The sequence below is a fragment of the Gekko japonicus genome, unplaced genomic scaffold (assembly GCF_001447785.1).
Source record: "Gekko japonicus isolate JY-2015 unplaced genomic scaffold, Gekko_japonicus_V1.1 scaffold839, whole genome shotgun sequence".
Classification (NCBI taxonomy): Eukaryota; Metazoa; Chordata; class Lepidosauria; order Squamata; family Gekkonidae; genus Gekko; species Gekko japonicus.
The window spans coordinates 106148-125000 of record NW_015173698.1 but is presented as its reverse complement, the minus strand read 5'-3'; the positions used below and the strand labels follow the sequence as shown (position 1 = coordinate 125000).

The 18853-nt window shown below is 42.4% G+C and overlaps 1 protein-coding gene across 3 annotated transcripts in view; it reads left to right on the top strand.

Annotated features, from left to right (window-relative positions):
• WDR37 (WD repeat domain 37) overlaps positions 1-18853 on the top strand; it is a 63485-nt gene that overhangs the window by 12130 nt on the left and 32502 nt on the right. For 2 of the 3 annotated variants that reach the window (XM_015423203.1, XM_015423204.1), the window contains exons 3-6: positions 5848-5944; positions 9206-9301; positions 9430-9494; positions 13173-13256. In XM_015423203.1, coding sequence (XP_015278689.1) covers positions 5848-5944; positions 9206-9301; positions 9430-9494; positions 13173-13256 — 342 coding nt within the window. The remainder of the gene's footprint in view (positions 1-5847; positions 5945-9205; positions 9302-9429; positions 9495-13172; positions 13257-18853) is intronic. The other variant, XM_015423205.1, reaches the window with a different exon arrangement.

Sequence of the window (18853 nt, the reverse complement as noted above, 5' to 3'; positions counted from 1 at the left end):
CTTCTCTTTAAAAACATTCAGACAGAAAGACAGGGGTTGAGTCCAGGTCTGTGTTTCACATTTGAGCTGAGAATTGAGTCATAATGTCTCATGTCCAAATCCAGCACATAGTTTGCTCTGTTGCTTATTTGTAGGCAGAAAAACGAGCACAAAGTTTTCATTTTTATCAGAAGTACATAAGAACATAAGAGACGCCAATGTTGGATCAGGCCAAAGGCCCATCTAGTCCAACACTCTGTCACACAGTGGCCAAAAATACCAGGTGCCATCAGGAGGTCCACCAGTGGGGCCAGGACACTAGAAGTCCTCCCACTGTTGACCCCCCCCCCAGGCACCAAGAATACAGAGCATCACTTGCCCCAGAGCCCCTATCTATACCTTGCGGCTAATAGCGACTGATGGACCTCTGCTCCATATGCCTATCTAATTCCCTTTTGAAGCCGTCCATGCTTGTAGCCGCCACCACTTCCCGTGGCAGTGAATTCCATGTGTACAAAATCAAACAAGTACTCCTTTGTGGAAATATTGTGGAATCCAGGCAACTGTTAAATTTGTTTTGTGGGCTGAATGGGTGTTTATCATAGGAGCTCCTGGGAAGTTATATATACCCTCATGAGTAGCAGCCATATTAGCCCAAACTAGTCTTGATTTCATCAGGGTTTTGTTTTGTTTTTGTAAAAAACCCCAAACACTGATTTTTATCCACCCTGCTCAGAAACTAAGCAGGGTCGGCCTTGGCTAGTATTTGGAAGGGTGACCTCCAAGGAATACCAGGGTCGTGATACAGAGGCAGGCAATGGCAAACCACCTCTGGCATGTGTCTTGCCTTAAAAACAAGTCTAGCTCACCACCTTGTGGTGCATAACACTAAAAGTGCTAGAACTCCTGGCTGCTAGACAATCTCAAGATCTCCTGGCTATACTACACAGAATGCCGTACAACAACAACAACAGTAATAACACCAACATTTGACACATGAAGTGAAATTGTGAAAATGTTGTTTGTTTTAGTTTAAAGTAAGGTAAAGGTAAAGGTTCCCTTGCTCGAAAGCCAGTCGAGTCCGAGTCCGACTCTAGGGTTGCGGTGCTCATCTCTGTTTCAAAGCCGAAGAGCCAGCGCTGTCCAAAGACGTTTCCGTGGTCATGTGGCCGGCATGACTAAACACCAAGGCGCACGGAACACTGTTGACCACTTGAGCCACCGCAGCTCCTGAGTTTAAAGTTGCTTGAGTATAAATAATGCCTCAATTCTTGTAGACCTCTAGATAAAGCACTGCCTAAGCCTCACTAGAGATGTGAAGGTCTAGAAAAGAACTGGACAGCATTCAAGATCCCCCCCCCCCCCCCCCCCGGTTTTTCCAATGGAAAATTTGGAAAGGTATAAGAAGCAGTGGGGGAAGAAAACTCCTGTAGAATATCTTCTCTTTCAGAATGAGCTAAATGCTTTTTAAGATAAAGTTTTATTAAAATATAGCTGATTTGCTAGTTGTACATATACTGGATACTTAGTTAGCACCCTTATGCCAAACGTTTGTTGATCTTTGCTCTACTCCTTGATCTTAGAGTGGAAAGTATAGTCTTCTATTTTTTAAAACAAGCAATTGTATTTTTTCTGATTTTTGATGTTACCTACCTTGATACAAGTTTGCCATTATTGTCATTATTCTGAACTTTTATGTATCCTATTTTATAATGAAAATAAAATTTAATTAAAATTAAAAAAAAAAAGATAAAGTTTTATTGACTGAAAATGTGTAGCATGATAATTAGAGCACTGGGTAATTCCTAGTTCATTTTCGTGGCTTCTGTGCAGTCCCACGTGGGACTGTGCTTGTGCAGGCCTGCTTGTGGAGATCAGTTCCAAAGCATTCTAGCTCCCTCTAGAACGTTCCGAGCCCTCCCTCTCTCCTTGGAAGTGAGCTGGAGTCCTCCCCACCGGCACGTGACAGAGGCAAGGAGAGCGCTCCTTCCCTCAGCCCTTTCTTCACTGACGTGGAGATAGGACATTTCTCTCTTTAGCTCTTCTCCTTCCCTCAGACTGTTCAACTTCTGGTTGGCATTTTTTTCTTCTCTTCTCTTTACTCTGGCCAGTGAGTTTTAAAAAATATAAAAATATTACTAGTCATTCATCGGTGCCTCGTAAGCCTTGGTTTCTGACTCTTCGAGTTCTGAAGGGGTGTTTTTTGAGGACTCCTGAGGCCTTTTTTTAAAAGTAAAAAACCGAGACATACAGTATTACTTCGTTTTTCCAAATGTGGCTCTCTTCAAAAAATGCCCCAAGTGTTGTCTAAAAATGGCACAGTCAGATGACCGTGACCCTTGCCCTCAGTGCCTTAGCAAGTCCCACAGCGTCACTGCCTGCTCTATATGCAAACAGTTCACACTCAAGGCCCCGCAAGAACAAACCGCCAGACTGAAGGCTTTTTTTGTGGGAGAAGGCTTTGGGAGCTCCGAGCAAATAACAGACTCCTAGCTCATGCTCCCTCTTTGGGCTCAATGCTGGAGCCGGAGCCCTTTTTGGCACTGAAGCCGCCATCTGTTCCTCAGAACCACCTCCACAGAAAAAGAAGTCTAAGCACAAAATCAGATGTTTTCCATGTACACAGTTTAACATTATATCCAGATACATTGAAAGTCCTATTGCGACTGTAAGCTGAATAACATACTTTTTGTTTAATCCAGAATTTGTTTTCTAATTTCTACATTCATTTTTGTCACTACCTCTCAGGCGGCAAATATTAAATTGCCTTTGCTAAGGCAGCATATGGTTAAGCCTAAGCCGTTTACAGCTCTCCAATACTGGTTATATTTGCAATTTTACTTGTAGAAAATACTTGTCCAGGGTCAGCAATCCAGCCCCTGCACTTACAGGCTCCGGGGAGACCTTCAGGGTAGATGGTGAGAGCACTGGCAACCCTTGGGCATGCCCAGGGGCTGCTGGGGTTTAGGCATGCCCAATCTCAGAGCTGGGTGGGCAGTTGGCGGGCACACCAGCAGAGCAGCTAGCAGACAAAGCTGTCAGTGGCAGCTATGGCTCCCTTTGGCTTGTGCTGGCTGTAGACATGGCCCCTTTTGATCTCGGGTGAGAGCAGAGCAGCCAAGGAGGAGGCCCAGCAAGAGAGTCAACAGTACCGGTTCCCATCACCCCCCAAAGCCCTGCCGCAGGAATGCGGGGATTGCAGGAGCCGCCCCTGGACAGTCCTTTTATAGGTCGGCTCAGAGAGGGCTGGGTGAGGAAGAGCCAGGCCTCTCCCCTGAAGCCGAGGGAGAGGTACAGAGCCAGAGAGAGAAGGCCCCAGGTGAGGCGGAACCCCCCCTCTTCTTCACAAACTGAGGTCCACCCAAGGCTGAGCCCAGGAGGTATGCCGAAGGGCTAATGCCCTGGACTCTGACCCACAGGAGGTGGAGTCTGACAATACTTTCAAATTCCACTGCAGCTATGCCAAGTAGTACAATTTTATATGCTAGCTCAGTTGTAAATGCTGAGTTTTATATTGTTTGTTTATTTATTTATTCTTTCGATTTGTAGACCGCTCACCCCCTAAGGGCTCTGAGCGGTTTTACATATACAGTTTATTACAATCTCTTCCTAGGGCCACACACATACAATTGAGGGGGAATTGACTAACCTAACAGGCACCCATAGTGGAGTTTATTGTTAAAATAAGATGAGGCTTTTTAGGAACGTATGTATTGCATATATTTCAATTTTCTTCTAAATGTCAGTCCCCCCACTAAAAGGGTGGGGGGGCCTTCAAAAATCCATGTCCCATCCTAAGTACGCTTATTCTGTTCAAGCCCATTAACTTCAGCTGACATAAAAGGGTGTAACTCTGCTTAGGATAACGTGGTAAGCCTCTCTGGTTTTCCGAGTGACCTTTCTTGAGGGAAGGCTTGCTTCACTTTGGGAACTTGAATTCATACGTGTCCACAGAAGGAAGCTTTTTGTGTCACTGAGCGATAAACAAGAAAGACACAAATGTTAGATCTGGTATCTCATCTGCAACTGAAATATTCACAACATCTTTAAATGGTTTTAGGGTTGTAGCCTGTTACGCACATGACTTTGTGTGTGTGTAACTTATGAAATTTTTATTAATTATGCTGTCAGACTTTGAGTAAATGAAAGTGGCAACCAGTCTGCCTACTCTCAGAAGATTGTCCCTGAACAGCTTGAAAGGGAGAACCCCCTGGCTAATTTTGCTGTGTGCAGTTCTTTGTAACATTGGATGGAAATGGAAATAGTACCAAAGGCAATGCCAAGGGTAAATAGATACTGTGTTGCATCTGTGTAGTAAAAGTCTGAGTCTATTTGACTAATAATTTATAGTTGAATAGCAACAAAGGCACAGTCTGATATTTGCAATCCTGTATAGAGGTGTTCTAGTCTAAACTTAAACTGGAGTAAATCTGGACTATAAATCTGTTGCAGTCAGTAGCTGTTACATGAGTGTTACATGTTAGATAAGCATATGGAGCAGAGGTCCATCAATGGCTATTAGCCACAAGGTATAGATAGGGACTCTGGGGCAAGTGATGCTCTGTCATCTTGGTGCTGGGGGGGGGGGTCAACAGTGGGAAGGCTTCTAATGTCCTGGCCCCACTGGTGGACCTCCTGATGGCACTGGTATTTCTGGCTACTGTGTGATACAGAGTGTTGGGTTGGATGGGCCTTTGGCCTGATCCAACATTGGCATCTCTTATGTTCTTATGTTCTTATGAGTGATCTCAGTGGAGTCTGGATCATTCTGCTTGTGTTTCTGTGATCTTGCTGAGTTTTTGTTAGTGGACCCTTTGACTTATTACTCAGATGACTGCCTTATTCTCATGTGTTATTGTCCCATCTTTTTTTCTTTGTGTAAAAAGCCTGAGGTTTTATTAGAAGCTCTAGCAAAAAAGAGAGAGATTCTGTTTGTTGTGTAGAGTAAGCAGTTAAGCAGACTGTTGCATAGTGATTGAATGCTTGATTTGTGCAGAAAATCCATGTGTTTTGAATTCTTGCTTCAGTTTAATGGGAGCATACAGTATTGCACACACATCCATTTGCATTCATAGCACTAGCCAGAATAGGGGAAGCCAGTTTGTAAATGTTTTTGTTAGCGTCAAAAGTGTATAGGAGGGGTGTCAGTTACCTTTTTTTGTGTGGTTGCTATGAAAAAAGTGTTAGTGATCTTTGACTGCACTCATGTGACCAGTGTAGGAAACATTGCGTAAATGGTGAGACCCATTTGTGAGCAGGTTCGTGCCTATCAGAACGTCTGTTGCATAACAAGGAACTGTTTACTGGTTTGACATTAGGTTCGGCTTCAGAGTTCTTCTCACTCTGAGAGGGAGGGCATCTTATCATGGGTGATTCCCACCAACTAGACAGGCGCAGGGCAACTCAAACTTCCTGTCTCTGGCAGTGGGTTCACCCAGATCCTCAGTTTGTTTCCTGCCATAGATAGGAGCACATGTCCCAGAGAAGCTCTGCTACATAATTTACCTCTTCGTCTCTTCTTTGTCCTTTTTTCACTCATTCGTATGTGGGTGCTGGTTCTTTCCAATGTGAAAAGCAGCAGCATCTTTATCATCTATGTTTTGCAGTGCCATTGATCAGAACAGTCATGCTTCCAGAGTGACTTCTGCAACCATCCTTTGATCCTATTTGGTCATTTTTGGGGGGAGTGTTGATTTCTATGCTGGTGAAGTGCATAGCATTTTCAAAAAGCCTGTCAGTGTAGGATTTTTTAAAATGAAAACATTTCAGAATGGGCAAATAGCAGGGTTCATGCAAAACGCCATGGCGAGCAAAAAAGTTGTCAGACTTCCCTATAACTTTGATATGTGATAGTTTCCTCCCCTCTAGGATTCCAAACTGCCGACATCTGTCAGAAATACACTTCTGGATCTCTTTGGCCAAATAGAAAGAGAATTTGAGAATCTCTACATCGAAAATCTTGAATGTGAGTTGATCTTTACATATCTTCCTTTTGGGGCACTGCTGGTATAATATCTTAGCTACAGGAAAGATTTTTAAGGGAGTTTTGATCCACAAGGTTGTTCTGGGCCTTTCGTGAAGTTAGTTCCAGAGGGTGGCCAGCAAGATTTTCAGGGTTATGAGCTTTCAAGAATCAAAGCTCCCTTTGTCTGATGAGCTCTGACTCTTGAAAGCATATACCCCTCCAAAAAAATTTTGTTGCTCCCTAAGATGCTACTGGAATCGAATCCAGCTGTCCTACTGCAGACCAGCACAGTTAATCATCTGAAACAAAGCCCTCTTTGTCAGGAACAGTCAGAATGGAGATCTCTTGTGTCCTGATATCCCAGTCAGAAGGTGGGAGGGGTGTTGCGGAGAAATTCAGGATGCAGAGGAGAGGTGCTGTATCTGTAGTGAAATAAGAATCTTGTGTCCCTGTTCAGCCTTAAAACAGAACTAAACAGGATTATGAAGGGATTATTCACCCACGGAGATGAACAGATCCATATGGACACACCACAAGAACCAAAACTAGGCATTTTCTATCTTCTGTCCAAAATACATAAGCCTAGCAACCCAGGACATCCTGTTGTCTCAGACATAGGCGCCATCTCTATAGGGGTGTCTGGACACATTGACTCTATTCTCAGACTCGATGCCTTCAAGACACCAGACTTTTGAGAAAAATACGATTGGTTAACAATCTTTTAGGAAAGACTATTTTGGTCTCCATGGATGTTGAGGATGCACCGACATCCCCCACAAAGATGGACTGCAAGCTATTAGGAGCACCATCTCTGACAACACCATGGTCAGCCTGCCAGTTTGTCCTCACCCGCCGCTATTTCAGAATTTGGTGAAGATTTGTGTCTTCAGATGAATGGCACAGTCATGGGCACCCGCATGGCACCACAATAGGCCAACATTTTCATGGCTGACCTGGAGCAGCGCTTCCTCAGCTCCCATCCATTAATATCTTTCTTTGTCCTGAGATTTATTAATGACATTTTCATCATTTGGACACATAGGAAAGAAGCACTGGAAAAATTTCACTAGGCCTTCAGCCACATCCACCTCACCATCAACCTGACCATGAATGAATACACGCAAGAAGTACATTTTCTAGACACCACTGTACAAATACATAATGGAGGAATAAAAACCACCTTATACTAGAAACCTACTGATTACCAAACATGTCTGCAAGCCTCCAGTCGCCATCCCAAACACACCAAATGATCCATCATTTACAGGCAAGCTGTACGCTGCAGCGGCATCTGTTCTGATCCCGCAGACAGAGATTCTCACCTGCAGCATCTACAACAGAATTCTTGAAACTACAGTACTCACCTGATGTAGTAAGGAAACAGATCAACAAAGCCAGCATGATACCAAGGGATAACCTGCAACAAGATGGGTCCAAACGAAACAACCCCAGGACACCACTGGTGGTCACATACAGCTCTCAGGTCAAATGATACTCCTGTCTCACAGGCATCGGGAGGCAAACCTCTTCTTATAGCCTCCTAATCTTAAAGAATTTCTCATCCACAACAAGGATGGGCACGGACTCTGGGACTGGGGCCTGCAACAAACCAAGATGCCAGCTCTGTCCCCATATTCACTCTGACAGCCCAGTCATGTGACTTAACACCATCAGCCAAAACTTTCTTCTCAGGTTCATTCAGTTGTTCATTTTCCAATGTTATATACACCATCAAATGTCAGTGGTCTTCTTACAGTGTCTACATAGGACAAACAAGTCAGCCCCTATGCAGACAAATAAATGGACATAAATCTGACATTAAACACCAAAACACTCAAAACTCAGTGGGAGAACATTTTAATCCTTCAGGTCATTCTTTTGCTGATAGTTCTCAAACAGAGAAGCTTCAAAGGGAGATTACAACATGAGATTGCTGATTTGAATTTATTCACAGGTTCAGAACAACGGACCCCCCCCGGGCTGAATAGGGACATAGGATTCTTATCTCACTGCAGATGCTAATTTTATGCCCCAAGCATTTCCCCTCTGCTCTAAAATCAAGCTGATTACACTATGCATTGTACCTCTGCACCCTGCGTTCGTTCTTTGCAACACCCCTCAGATCTCCATTCAGACGGTATCTGATGAAGCAAGCTTTGACTGTTGAAAGCTTATGCTCCAAAAAATCTTGTTGTTCTCTAAGGTGCTATTGGTCTCAAATCTAGCTGTTCTGGAACTTTGTTATTGTAAATGATGCTGAGCCATTAAATGAGTATGAACCATTATATGTCCCAAGTTTACTTGATGCATCTATCTACAAGGCATACTTATTTGACATCCCCTTTGTTAACATTATCTCATGCCTCTTAACTTAATGGGATTGTAATACAAATATATATGTGTTGAAGCCAGTGCTGTCTGTCAGGTGTATAGTACTGTTTTTCAAAAGAGGAAGAGCAATCAGGTACCTTGTAACATTTCATGTTGAGTTCCTGATTTCATTTTACAATGGCTATTTTAAGCTATAGAGTAGCCATCGTCTAGTGAAATCAGGAACTCATCAAGAACTATTAAAAGATGTGTATGTACTCTGCATAACAACAATATTTGTGTTTGATGCCTTGAACATAGCCGCTAGTTTAGTAGAAAGACAGCAGAGAAACTGAATAAATAACAAATACATGCTTGCCAAACAGTGCGTGCATCGGCCTCCAAACAGTGCCGAGGTTCTCACTCATTACTTGGTGTATTGATTCAAGCTTGCTATTCCCGAGTACGAATGTTCTTTCTACTTGGCAATAACATGACACAGCTCTAATGGTATGTTCATTGTTTCTGAAATGGAGGGAATTGAATGCAAAGATAAGCTTTTTGGTGTGCTGACTGGAAAATCCTTCCTGAATTTAAGTTGTTCTGACAGCTGTTTCCATCATTACCAGCCTTCTCAGAAACCTGACTTGAAAGCTAATTCCTCATAGCCAAGTTCAGTGTGAATTTTTAAATCTGGGTTTGGAGGCTGCTGATAACACAAATGGAAAATAGTTTATACAGAGTACATAGATAACCATCGAGGAGATGCAAACTGGAAAAAAACCATGCTGTATGTAATCTGCAGCTTGCAGAGTTTAGGCTTTGTAAATACTGCAGGGAAACTGGGATGGTTAATGTAAGTGTTTATTTATTTATATTTGAATTTATATTTGAATGTTGCAAAAACATACTTACTGTCTGCATTAATATGACATTTTATGCCACCGCTAGTACGTAGAGAGATTGATACACTTAATGAGCGCTTAGCAGCCGAAGGCCAAACCATTGATGGAGCAGAACTCAGCAAGGGACAGCTGAAAACTAAAGGTACGTTGACAAACATGCCTTTCATAAATCTTGGGCTAGTGATGTAATAGAAGGGTATAGCACCAATTCTTGAGTAAGCAAATGACCAAGTTTCTTTTTGAAATCTTTCAATATATTTGTCTCTACAGCCAGTCATAGCACCAGTCAGCTCTCTCAGAAATTAAAGACTACTTACAAGGCATCTACCAGCAAGGTATGAGGCACATCTTGAACCTTTCCATTCTGTTCAGTATTTTCTTAACCAGCCTAACTGGCATCTTTATGTTAAGTACTGTCTGCTTACATGCATGTTCTGTCAAGGCTACTGGGGCGACGGGCATTTACATTTTATCCAGCCCTTCAGAAATGTTGCTCCACGTTGCAGTTAATGAATGTGTTGTTAAGCAAATATTTTTTTTTAAAAAAAGGATGTTTACCACAAGGGAAAGCCACAGCGAAATGGGTGTTTTTTTGTTTAAAAGCTGTCACCAAATCAACAACATTTAATATAGGCATTAAACACTATTTGCATATTAGTCAAGAACACAAGAACTTAGAGCTCTGCTGGGTCAGACCAGTGGTCCATCTAGTCCAGCATCGTGTCTCACACAGTAGCCAACCAGTTCCTCTGTACAGTCAGCAATAGGGCACAGAGGCTGAGGTCTTCCCTTGATGTTGCCTTTTGGCTCTGGGATTCAGAGGCTTAGTGCCTCTAGATGTAGAGGTCCCCCTCAGTCACCATGGCTAGTAGCTATTGGGAGACTTATCCCTCACGAATCTATCTAATCCCCCTTTAAAGCTGTTTATTCCTGTGGCCATCACTACATCCCCTGGCAGCAAATTAACATTTTAATCACTAGTTCCCCTAGTCCCATAGGCACGGTAAGGTTTTTACTCCAGTGCCTTTCAGAATGAGGACTCCTGTCCTTGCTGATTGCAGTTACCACTAATTCAATCGCTGTTTCGAAGGATCAGTCGTCTGTTGGCTATTGAGTGTTCATAACATTTGCAGGGTATTGCCCATTAATGGGGAGCAAAGGTTGCATGTAAGCTTTTCACTGCATCTTCATAGGCTTTCAAAATGAATCAGATTTTTAGATGCAAACATGATTGTTCAGGTGTTAGATGTGGTCAGAGCTGACTAAATACTTCTGTAACTGGGATCCTTTGGAGTCCTGATTGCAAACATAAAAGGGCAAAGTTAATTCCCCCCCTTAAACATTTAATCTCTCTTTTTTTAACTGTACAGGAACAGCTCCATATAACCCCATTCCCTTCCCAGATTTCCTGTCGTCTTGCATGGCGGAGAGGGGGATTCAGTGCTGGGAGCTTTTAGAACTGGGCCTTGGGATTCCTCCTGCCATGATGTTTCTGAGTAGCTGGGGGGGGGGGTTGGAGAGTTCAGCCCGTGTGGGCCTTGAGTGGTGGCTTAAACCACCAGCTTCAGGCTCAGAATACCGCCCACCCCACACCGATACAGCTGAAGTCCTTCCTACCTGTAGAAGCAAGCCAGGTGGGAAATTAGAAGTGATCCGAGTTCAGCCTTCTCCTCCCTGGGTCTCAGAACGGCAGTGGGTATTCTCAGGAGAGGGGGAAGTTATGTGGTGTCACTCACTGTACTGTTCTTACATTGTAGCGATTATCTGACCTTTTCCCCCTTCGTCCTTCCTTTTTGTTGGTTTTTTTATCTACTTTTCCACTATATAGTTTGCCCTATGGTAAACTTTCTACTAGGGATGTGCAGCACAAAATAAATAAAAGAAAAGATTATGTGTTTTTCAGGTGAGGGATATATTGGAGCCGAAAATTATCGGCATTCTCAGTTTCCCAGTACCGGCTGTGGTGTTTGGATACAGGGGTGTTTTTATGTTTTTGGTATTTTTTGGCTCCATTGCCTCCTGAGGGAAATTCTTTTGGAATGGTTGTAGGGTTGTGTTTTTAAAGGTACTGGCACCAAAACTGCAGGGGAGCTGCTGGTGCCTCTCCTTTAAATAACCCCCAAATTTCAAGTCAGTTGGACCAAGAGGTCCAATTCTAAGGGTGCCTGAACAAGGTGCCCCCAGCTGTTCTCCATGTTTCCTATGGAGGGGGGGGGGAAGAACCATGAAAAATGTGAAACCCAAGAATCTCCCCCCCATAGGAAGACTATTGCAAGGGTTTGCTAAACCCAACCAATGAAAAACCTGAGAATCATGACTCATGTAAAATGTGAGAATCTCAATGTAAAATGCAAGAATCAATAAAATACTAAAACAAAACTGCCTGCAAGAACCAACTTTTAAAAAGCAACAAAAAACACTTGAAACTGATAGCATCTTACCTAAAGCAGCCTGGCAAGCTGATACCAAACCCTAGGAGACACAGAAACAAAGGAGAAAATTTGCATGCAAATGCTGGATCCCAATGTTCCTGATTAATCCTAAATATATCCAGGATTTTTGGAACCCATTTTTTCGTATCCTGAAAAATCACGTGTCTTCCGACACGATTATATCTGGAAAATACCGATAAGGCATTTCTCGGATGCATTTTCGGTTTGGTTATATCCAAGCACACATCCCTTCTTTCTACCACTAGATAAAGTAATAATAGTTAAACCTAATACAGAGGATGTGCAAAGTTCTTTTTTCCTCCTGCTTAAACTTTTGCCCTGGGCCCCAACTTGTCCCCTGACTGAGTCCAGACCAATTAAACGTTAATAATGATGCCACTAAGTCACTAGGCCACTGAGGATGTTTCGTAACTCTTATGCATCTATTAATTAAAATATTTATATCCTGTCTTTTCCTCATCAAACAGCCTAATATTACCTGGGAGCAAACCAAGTAAAATGACTAGCATCTGCCATGGGTAGGCAGAGGGTGAGAGATCCCAAAGGACACATTTATAATCAAAATGTTAAGAACAGATTTGGTATGAAAGGAAGTCAGAATTTACATGGTATTTACAGGTAATCCCCACCCTCAAATTTCTAAAAATAGCAAAATTCTTTCAAAAGCGATAGAACGTAAACTTCTCGCACTGACTGATTCTAGCTCTTAAAACTGGAATAGGACACAAGGCTTAGTTGTCTTACCAGCGTCCTTCTGTTCAAACTATTTAAAGTGGAGTTGGCCGTATGTTCCTTTCTTTAGATCACAGAAGATGGTAAAGAACAGGAACCCATTTCTTGCTTGCTGAATCAGAACCCCAAGAGTCCTAGGCAAAAGAACCAGCCCATCTATAAAACTTCCCAGGAAGGTTGAAACTTGATACGATTAGCTGAAAGTGTGACATAAACAGGGGAGGGGTGAAACGTTTCAAAGTGTAGAATTATAACTAGCTAATGAGTGAGTGAGTAAAGGACTGCCAGTCCCATAGAGTATGCAAATCAGTATTTGAAATTTAACATAAATGCGAGACAAAAATTACCTCACCTGTCCAGGTCAGGCCTATATACAGACATTTCTTGGCAGACCAGTTGCTGACTAGGGGCAAGGGGCAAAGGTCTGTAGGCACAATGGAATGGCACTGGTCATGTTAACCAATAAAATTGTAAAATTCAGTTAATGAGGGGTTTGTGCTAAAGTATATGCAGTTCTTTGGAGGAATTTCAGCAAACTGTTGCAATGCTTTAGTTTGGTAATGGACTCTGTTTATATGTGCTCATTTCAGTTTAAGAAACTTTTGACTGTGTCTTTCTGCATCTCCATTGTTGGTGTGCATGTTGTAGGAGGGAAATATACCCCTTCCATTTTTTATTAATCTGTCTAAATAATATATTACGAATGAGCAATGTGGAGTTCATTTCTATGCAGTCTTTAGAATAAAAATGTTTATTAACTGTGTGTTTAAATCACTGTTCTTTAAAAAGCAAGTGCTGAACACTTATCTCTTCTTACTTGCTGCATAGCGCTCAAATTCTTTCCCAGGCAAATCAGGTGGACCTCGCAACTTCAACGTGGGAAGCTGGGAAATATGGGGTGGAGACTCTTGGGTAACTGCTTTGCTTCCCAGTGTGCCAGCATGCATGCCCAGCTAAACAGTAGTGAGTGGTGGAACATGCAGAATCTCATGTTAACCAGTTTTCCCATATGGATACCGTATCTGTCAACTGTGCCCTCTTGGAAGACCTGATGCTGCCCATTGTTAGTCATTTCCTGATTTTGCTTGTAGATATTAATGGAAGGCAGAAAATAGAGGTAGCTAGAGATACATACTTTCTTCCATTACTTCCCCCTGTGGTTTTAACAATTACTGGAAGTGAATACATTTTCATATTCTGCTTTGCAGTAAGTTACGTAGGACATGACCCCTCCCACACAAATAGTGTCCACAAACCCATAGAGGTTAAGAGACTTCTGTTCTTCCCTCCTCACTCAATACAAACTCATGGGCACTCAGTAATAGGCCATTATGGGGAATAGCGCCCCCCCCCTAGTATTACAAAGAACAGCTTTTGCAAGTGTGATCATAATGGTTTATATGTTTTTAAAGCGTTGGCATAACATGGCAGAGTTTGTGTCTCGTGAGTTTTTAAAACACCATTTACATACCTATGTACAAGCATGGGATACCATTTTAAAAAAGATTATTTCATTTACAGTTCGCCTTTCTCACTGAGACTCAAGGCGTATTACAAAGTTTAGAAACTAATTCAGCCAGCCAGCATAACTTTTCCAGCAACCAGTGCAATAGGAATAAGGGTTACACAATTGGAAAGCAGTGGAATCAAAATACTGTCTAAAGCATGACGTACCACAATTCAGAAAATGGGTTACAAAGGTAGATGATAATGCAGTAAAAGCCGGGAGAGACATACAGTATTGCAATAGGCTTCAATCCTTTCCCCTTATAAAGACAGCTTCCTGAACGATTCCATCCCATTCCGTTGATTGGCATAGATAAGTCTGGACCAGTTCTTGAACAGCCTTCTGCATGTGAAGATTGTTGGAGAAGTTTTTCACCCCCTCCCTCTTGGGATGTCAGAAGCACATATGTTTTCAACAGAATTTTGTTATCTTAATTCAGGAATGTCAAAATTTCCGAAGCAGTCCTTATCATTAAGAACCATATGAGCCAACTAAATTAATTGTGAGAGAGAAGGAAGTAAAAGATGCCAGGATCCCAAGAGCCGTGCTATGTGACCAGAGAGGCTTTGGACTTTCCCAAACAGCAACCCACCTTCCTTTGCCACCTCAGAATGCCACAAGACAAACCTCATATAAAAGCAGCAGTGACAAGGCCTAAGACCTACTGTTCAAAGAAGGACAAAGGGCTGCCAACAGAGAGAGAACATAAGAAGAGCCCTGCTGGATCAGAGTAGTGGTCCATCTAATCCAGCATCTTGTCTCGGACAGTGGCCAGCCTGTTCCTCTGGAGGTCCAACAACAGGACATAGAGGCCAAGGCCTTGCCCTGATGTTGCCTCCTGGCTCTGGGATGCAGAGGTTTACTGCCTCTGAGTGTGGAGGTTCCCTTTAGCCACCATGGCTAGTACTTAGATGTATCCCTCATGAATCTGTCTAATCCACTTTTAAAGCTTTCTATGCATGTGGCCATCACTATATCTTCTGGCAACAAATTCCACATTTTAATCACTTGTTTTGTGAAGAAATATCTCCCTTTGTCCATCCTGAATCTACTGCCCATCAGCTTCATTGGATGCCCCTGAGTTCTAGTATTTTGGGAGAGGGAGAAAAAATTCTGTTCATTAACCCTTTCCATCCTGTGCAACCTCCTTTGGTGACACATGTGGGAGGGCTGAAATTTGAATTTGCCTTTAGAGGCATGAAAAGAAAATTTTGTGACAAGGTAAAATTACAAATGAAAAAAGCTGACACGCCATTTTGGTTCATATTACAAACACGTATTTGGGCAGCTAAAAAGGTAAGATAATGAAAATTAACGTGAATCAGTGCAGTAGGGGGGAAAAAATCCAATGCCTGCAAAGTTGAAGGGTCCTTTGTTTCGAAATGGAAGCCGTTGGTTTGTCTTTGTCTGCATGACATAATCGGTCTGTAGACAGTTGGGATTAGATCCCATGTTACAGGCAGTGCCAGAGACTTAATAGTGAAAATGCGGAAACATATGTGGAAGGTATTAATGCCAATCTGGCTTAATAATGCTGTCTTCCTAGTGAGTGTTAAATGGGATGTGTTGGGGTTCCTTTGTTGCTCGAAAAGACACTGGTTACATGAGTAGTCTTAAGGATTCACTTTGTACTGTTTCAGGAAATAAGTACCAAATAGACCAACATGTATAACAGTCTACTCAGGAAGATAAGCTAGAGAATGCGACAGGAATCCGTGAGTTCGCCAATTAAAGGTATAATAGGATCCTGAAGCTAGGAGTAGAACCTGGCAAAGTTCAGAGCCTCGCAGCGGGGCACGTGTTAAGCAGAGAGAGCACAGTATTTGGTAAAAATTATAAAGGGCTGTAAGAAGTTTCCTGACATACAAGTACATAATTCATTGAGGGAAAACTGTGGGAATTCCTCCGTGGAAGTTAAATTATAATTACTTCCTCTTAAATTGTAATGACTTCTTCTTGTGGTAACATGTTTAACTGGGCAGTCAATATCCGGCTCTTTTTTAGGCATCATGCATAACTACTTATGGGGGATGCCTGATCTGGCTTTGGAAGGAGGTGGTCACAGACCCCCTTGGCTCTTTATTTTTGCCCCGGGTTGGGAGTAACACGCCTTTGTCCTCCAGGCTTCTCACTGATACAAATGGCTGCTCTTAAACGATGATTCAAATTGGTAAACAGCTTGTTTAATATAATACCATAGAGGGATGGACTCTTGTAGGGCGCTTATGCTATATTAACAGTGCATTCCTAAGTGGCATTACACCCTTCCACGTCCATTGAAGTGTATGGACTTAGAAGGCTATAACTATGCTTAGGACTGCAGTGCGAATCTTTGTGTTTCTGCAGTAGGAAAATAACTCCATTTCACTGCTGCAGAATTAAAAGACAAGAATCCTTACCTGAACCTGTTTCTGCAGTAGACAAGGAAAAGATCCTGGCAGTTGGCCAGCTCTCTTGCAAAGCATGTCTTGATTTAGCGTAGCAGATTTTAGGATTGGACCATTGGTGGCTGCTTCAGCAATTACATGAACTAAAGGATGCTGACCTGTAAAAGCAAAAGAGCACCTCTCAGATTTTATTGTCCGAGGATGGTGCTCGTACTGGGAAAGAATATGCTGGTCTCCCTCAAAGTCTTAACTAGTGCAGAGGTCTGGGAGAATTTTTATGGAAGTAATCCCCACTTTAAAAAGCTTTAAACCCGAGCATGGGCACTTAAAATGTAGGCAACAAATTATTTCAGGCTTTATAGGAAGTTGAAGAACTTGACTCATGGCAACCCCATCGACGGGGCATTCTGGGCGAGAGATGAGCAGAGGTGGTTTACCACTGCAGAGCAACTCCAGGTCTCTTCGGTGGTCTGCTGCTCAAGTACTGATCATGGCTGACCATGGCTTAGCTCCCAAGCCCCAGTGAGCTCAGGCAAATCTGGGCTGTGCAGGCTGCTGTATAGAAAGCTAAAGCTATCTATTACAAGCTTCGTTTGTAAGTGTGTCCGTCCACCTTCCTGTCCTAATAAACTTCATTGGTCCTCGGTATGGCCAGTGTTCTTCAAAGTTCCAGGGTGGGGTTGCTCTTACCCTATCCGTCTCTTTCACATCTTAGACATTTTTTCGGTGCTATTTCTCATGGCATCTATAAAGAAAAGAACTTCAGCAAAGCTACTGGTGTATGTAGGCCATAGAGCCTCTATGATATTAGCAACCCTTAAACCATTTCCCTTCTTTTTCTCTCTCCCTATTTGCATGATTCCAACTAACTGACAAGCAACTGCTGTACATTCCATGGCACCATTTTGGAAGTCTGCCTAGCAACTGACTTTCCCTTCCTCAAACAAAGCAGCTCACCTGATTGGTGGGCTTGTGCCCATTCCATAGCATTCAGGAACAACATGTTCTGTACCATTGATGCCCAGAGGTGGCATAGAATTACACCCCCCCCAAATCATAATATAAACAATTGCTAATAAATGTGCTGACAGTACAGGGAGGAGGAAACAGAGAAACAAGAATCAATATTTCAGGCACAGAGCAGTGGCTTTTATGTTTGTTATGTGTGGCAGCAAATGGTTGAGAATGACAACAGTTTTGAGCATAGCTACCAAGTGGACGTACAGTTGAGTGACAGTGTAACTAATGTGAAGCAAGGAACTATGGCCTGTATCTTACCAGTCCACTTAATGAAGCCTGGCGCCTTCCTCCAACTTAAGTGGCTGGTCCTTTGGCGGAACAGCCACTTAAGCTGGAGGAAAGCCTTTTCACCTGGAGAAGGTCTTCAAACATTGTTGAGTTTAGTGGTGGGACACATGCCCCAGTTTCCAGAACTTTGGCCAGACCAGGCAGGGACTGGAGACGAGTTCTGCTCATAGTGCAAGGATCTGCAGTCTTCCGAAAGCAACGCTCCCATCCATGTTCCCTCTTTTTATTGGACTTTTCAAGTTAGTTAAAATTCCAAAAGAATGTACATTTGTTAGCAAGGCAAAACGTTCATTTCCACATCAGCAATGGTTTTGCAGACTTCTTTAGATGTTTGGGGTTCTCCAGCTGAAAAAAAAGTAGCCAAAAGGGCTGGAAGAAAGAAAGAAGGAAGAAACCGTTTCCCCCATAATCCATTCACCTCGTTCAGATGAGGTTAGGGGACCCAAGAGCTCAGTGGACTTTTCCCCACATGTCGTTAACAGTTGAAAGGTATGCTGGTCCTATTGCTATAATTTATTCTACTGTTCCACTTCTCATACATAACTCCATTTTGTTTGAAGACATTTATTAAATCTGACAACTGCATTTTAATATTGCCTTGAAATTTTGTTATGATTAATTCCACATGACGGTTCAAGTACTAATCTCTACCTAGTTCTGCCAGAATTAACCTGTTTCCTTTTCAATGCATCCATAGTAATTTTTGCTTTGACTTGCTTTGAAACAATTCTGCTCATTAATCAGCTAATTATAATTCCATCTAGGACTCATTTCATCATTACAAAGATTAACACAAGGAAAAAAAATTGTATACTTCAATTTCTAAAAAATGTGACAAACTTCAAGTTTCCCCCCCGGCCCAAAATTTAATTCAATATGCTGGTGGAATACTTTGTTTCATTTTTGTTTTGTTTTAATCATCAAGTATTTCTAGGGCTTTATTTGCAATAATAGAGCTAAATATAATTGAAATCTTTCTTGTATTTGCTTACAAGGTGGTACATGTTACAACTAGGAGTTTGGCTTAACTGGGCTCTTATTGAACACTTAACTGCTTCTAATTCTAAGGCTGTTTCTGGAATTTTAAACATTTTTTAACGAATTAAAGGTTGGGACTCCCATTATGCCTTATAATTCTTTGTGGTGACCCTGAAGACTTCCTTTTGCTGTTGTTGGAATGATGGCCAGATTCTGTACTGGAGAACTCAGGGAACTATTATGTCTTAAAGGCCATGCCACAGCAACAGATCCAGGTGCGTCACAAAGGCTGCATTTTTGGGAGCCACAACCATCACCAGATGGCTGAT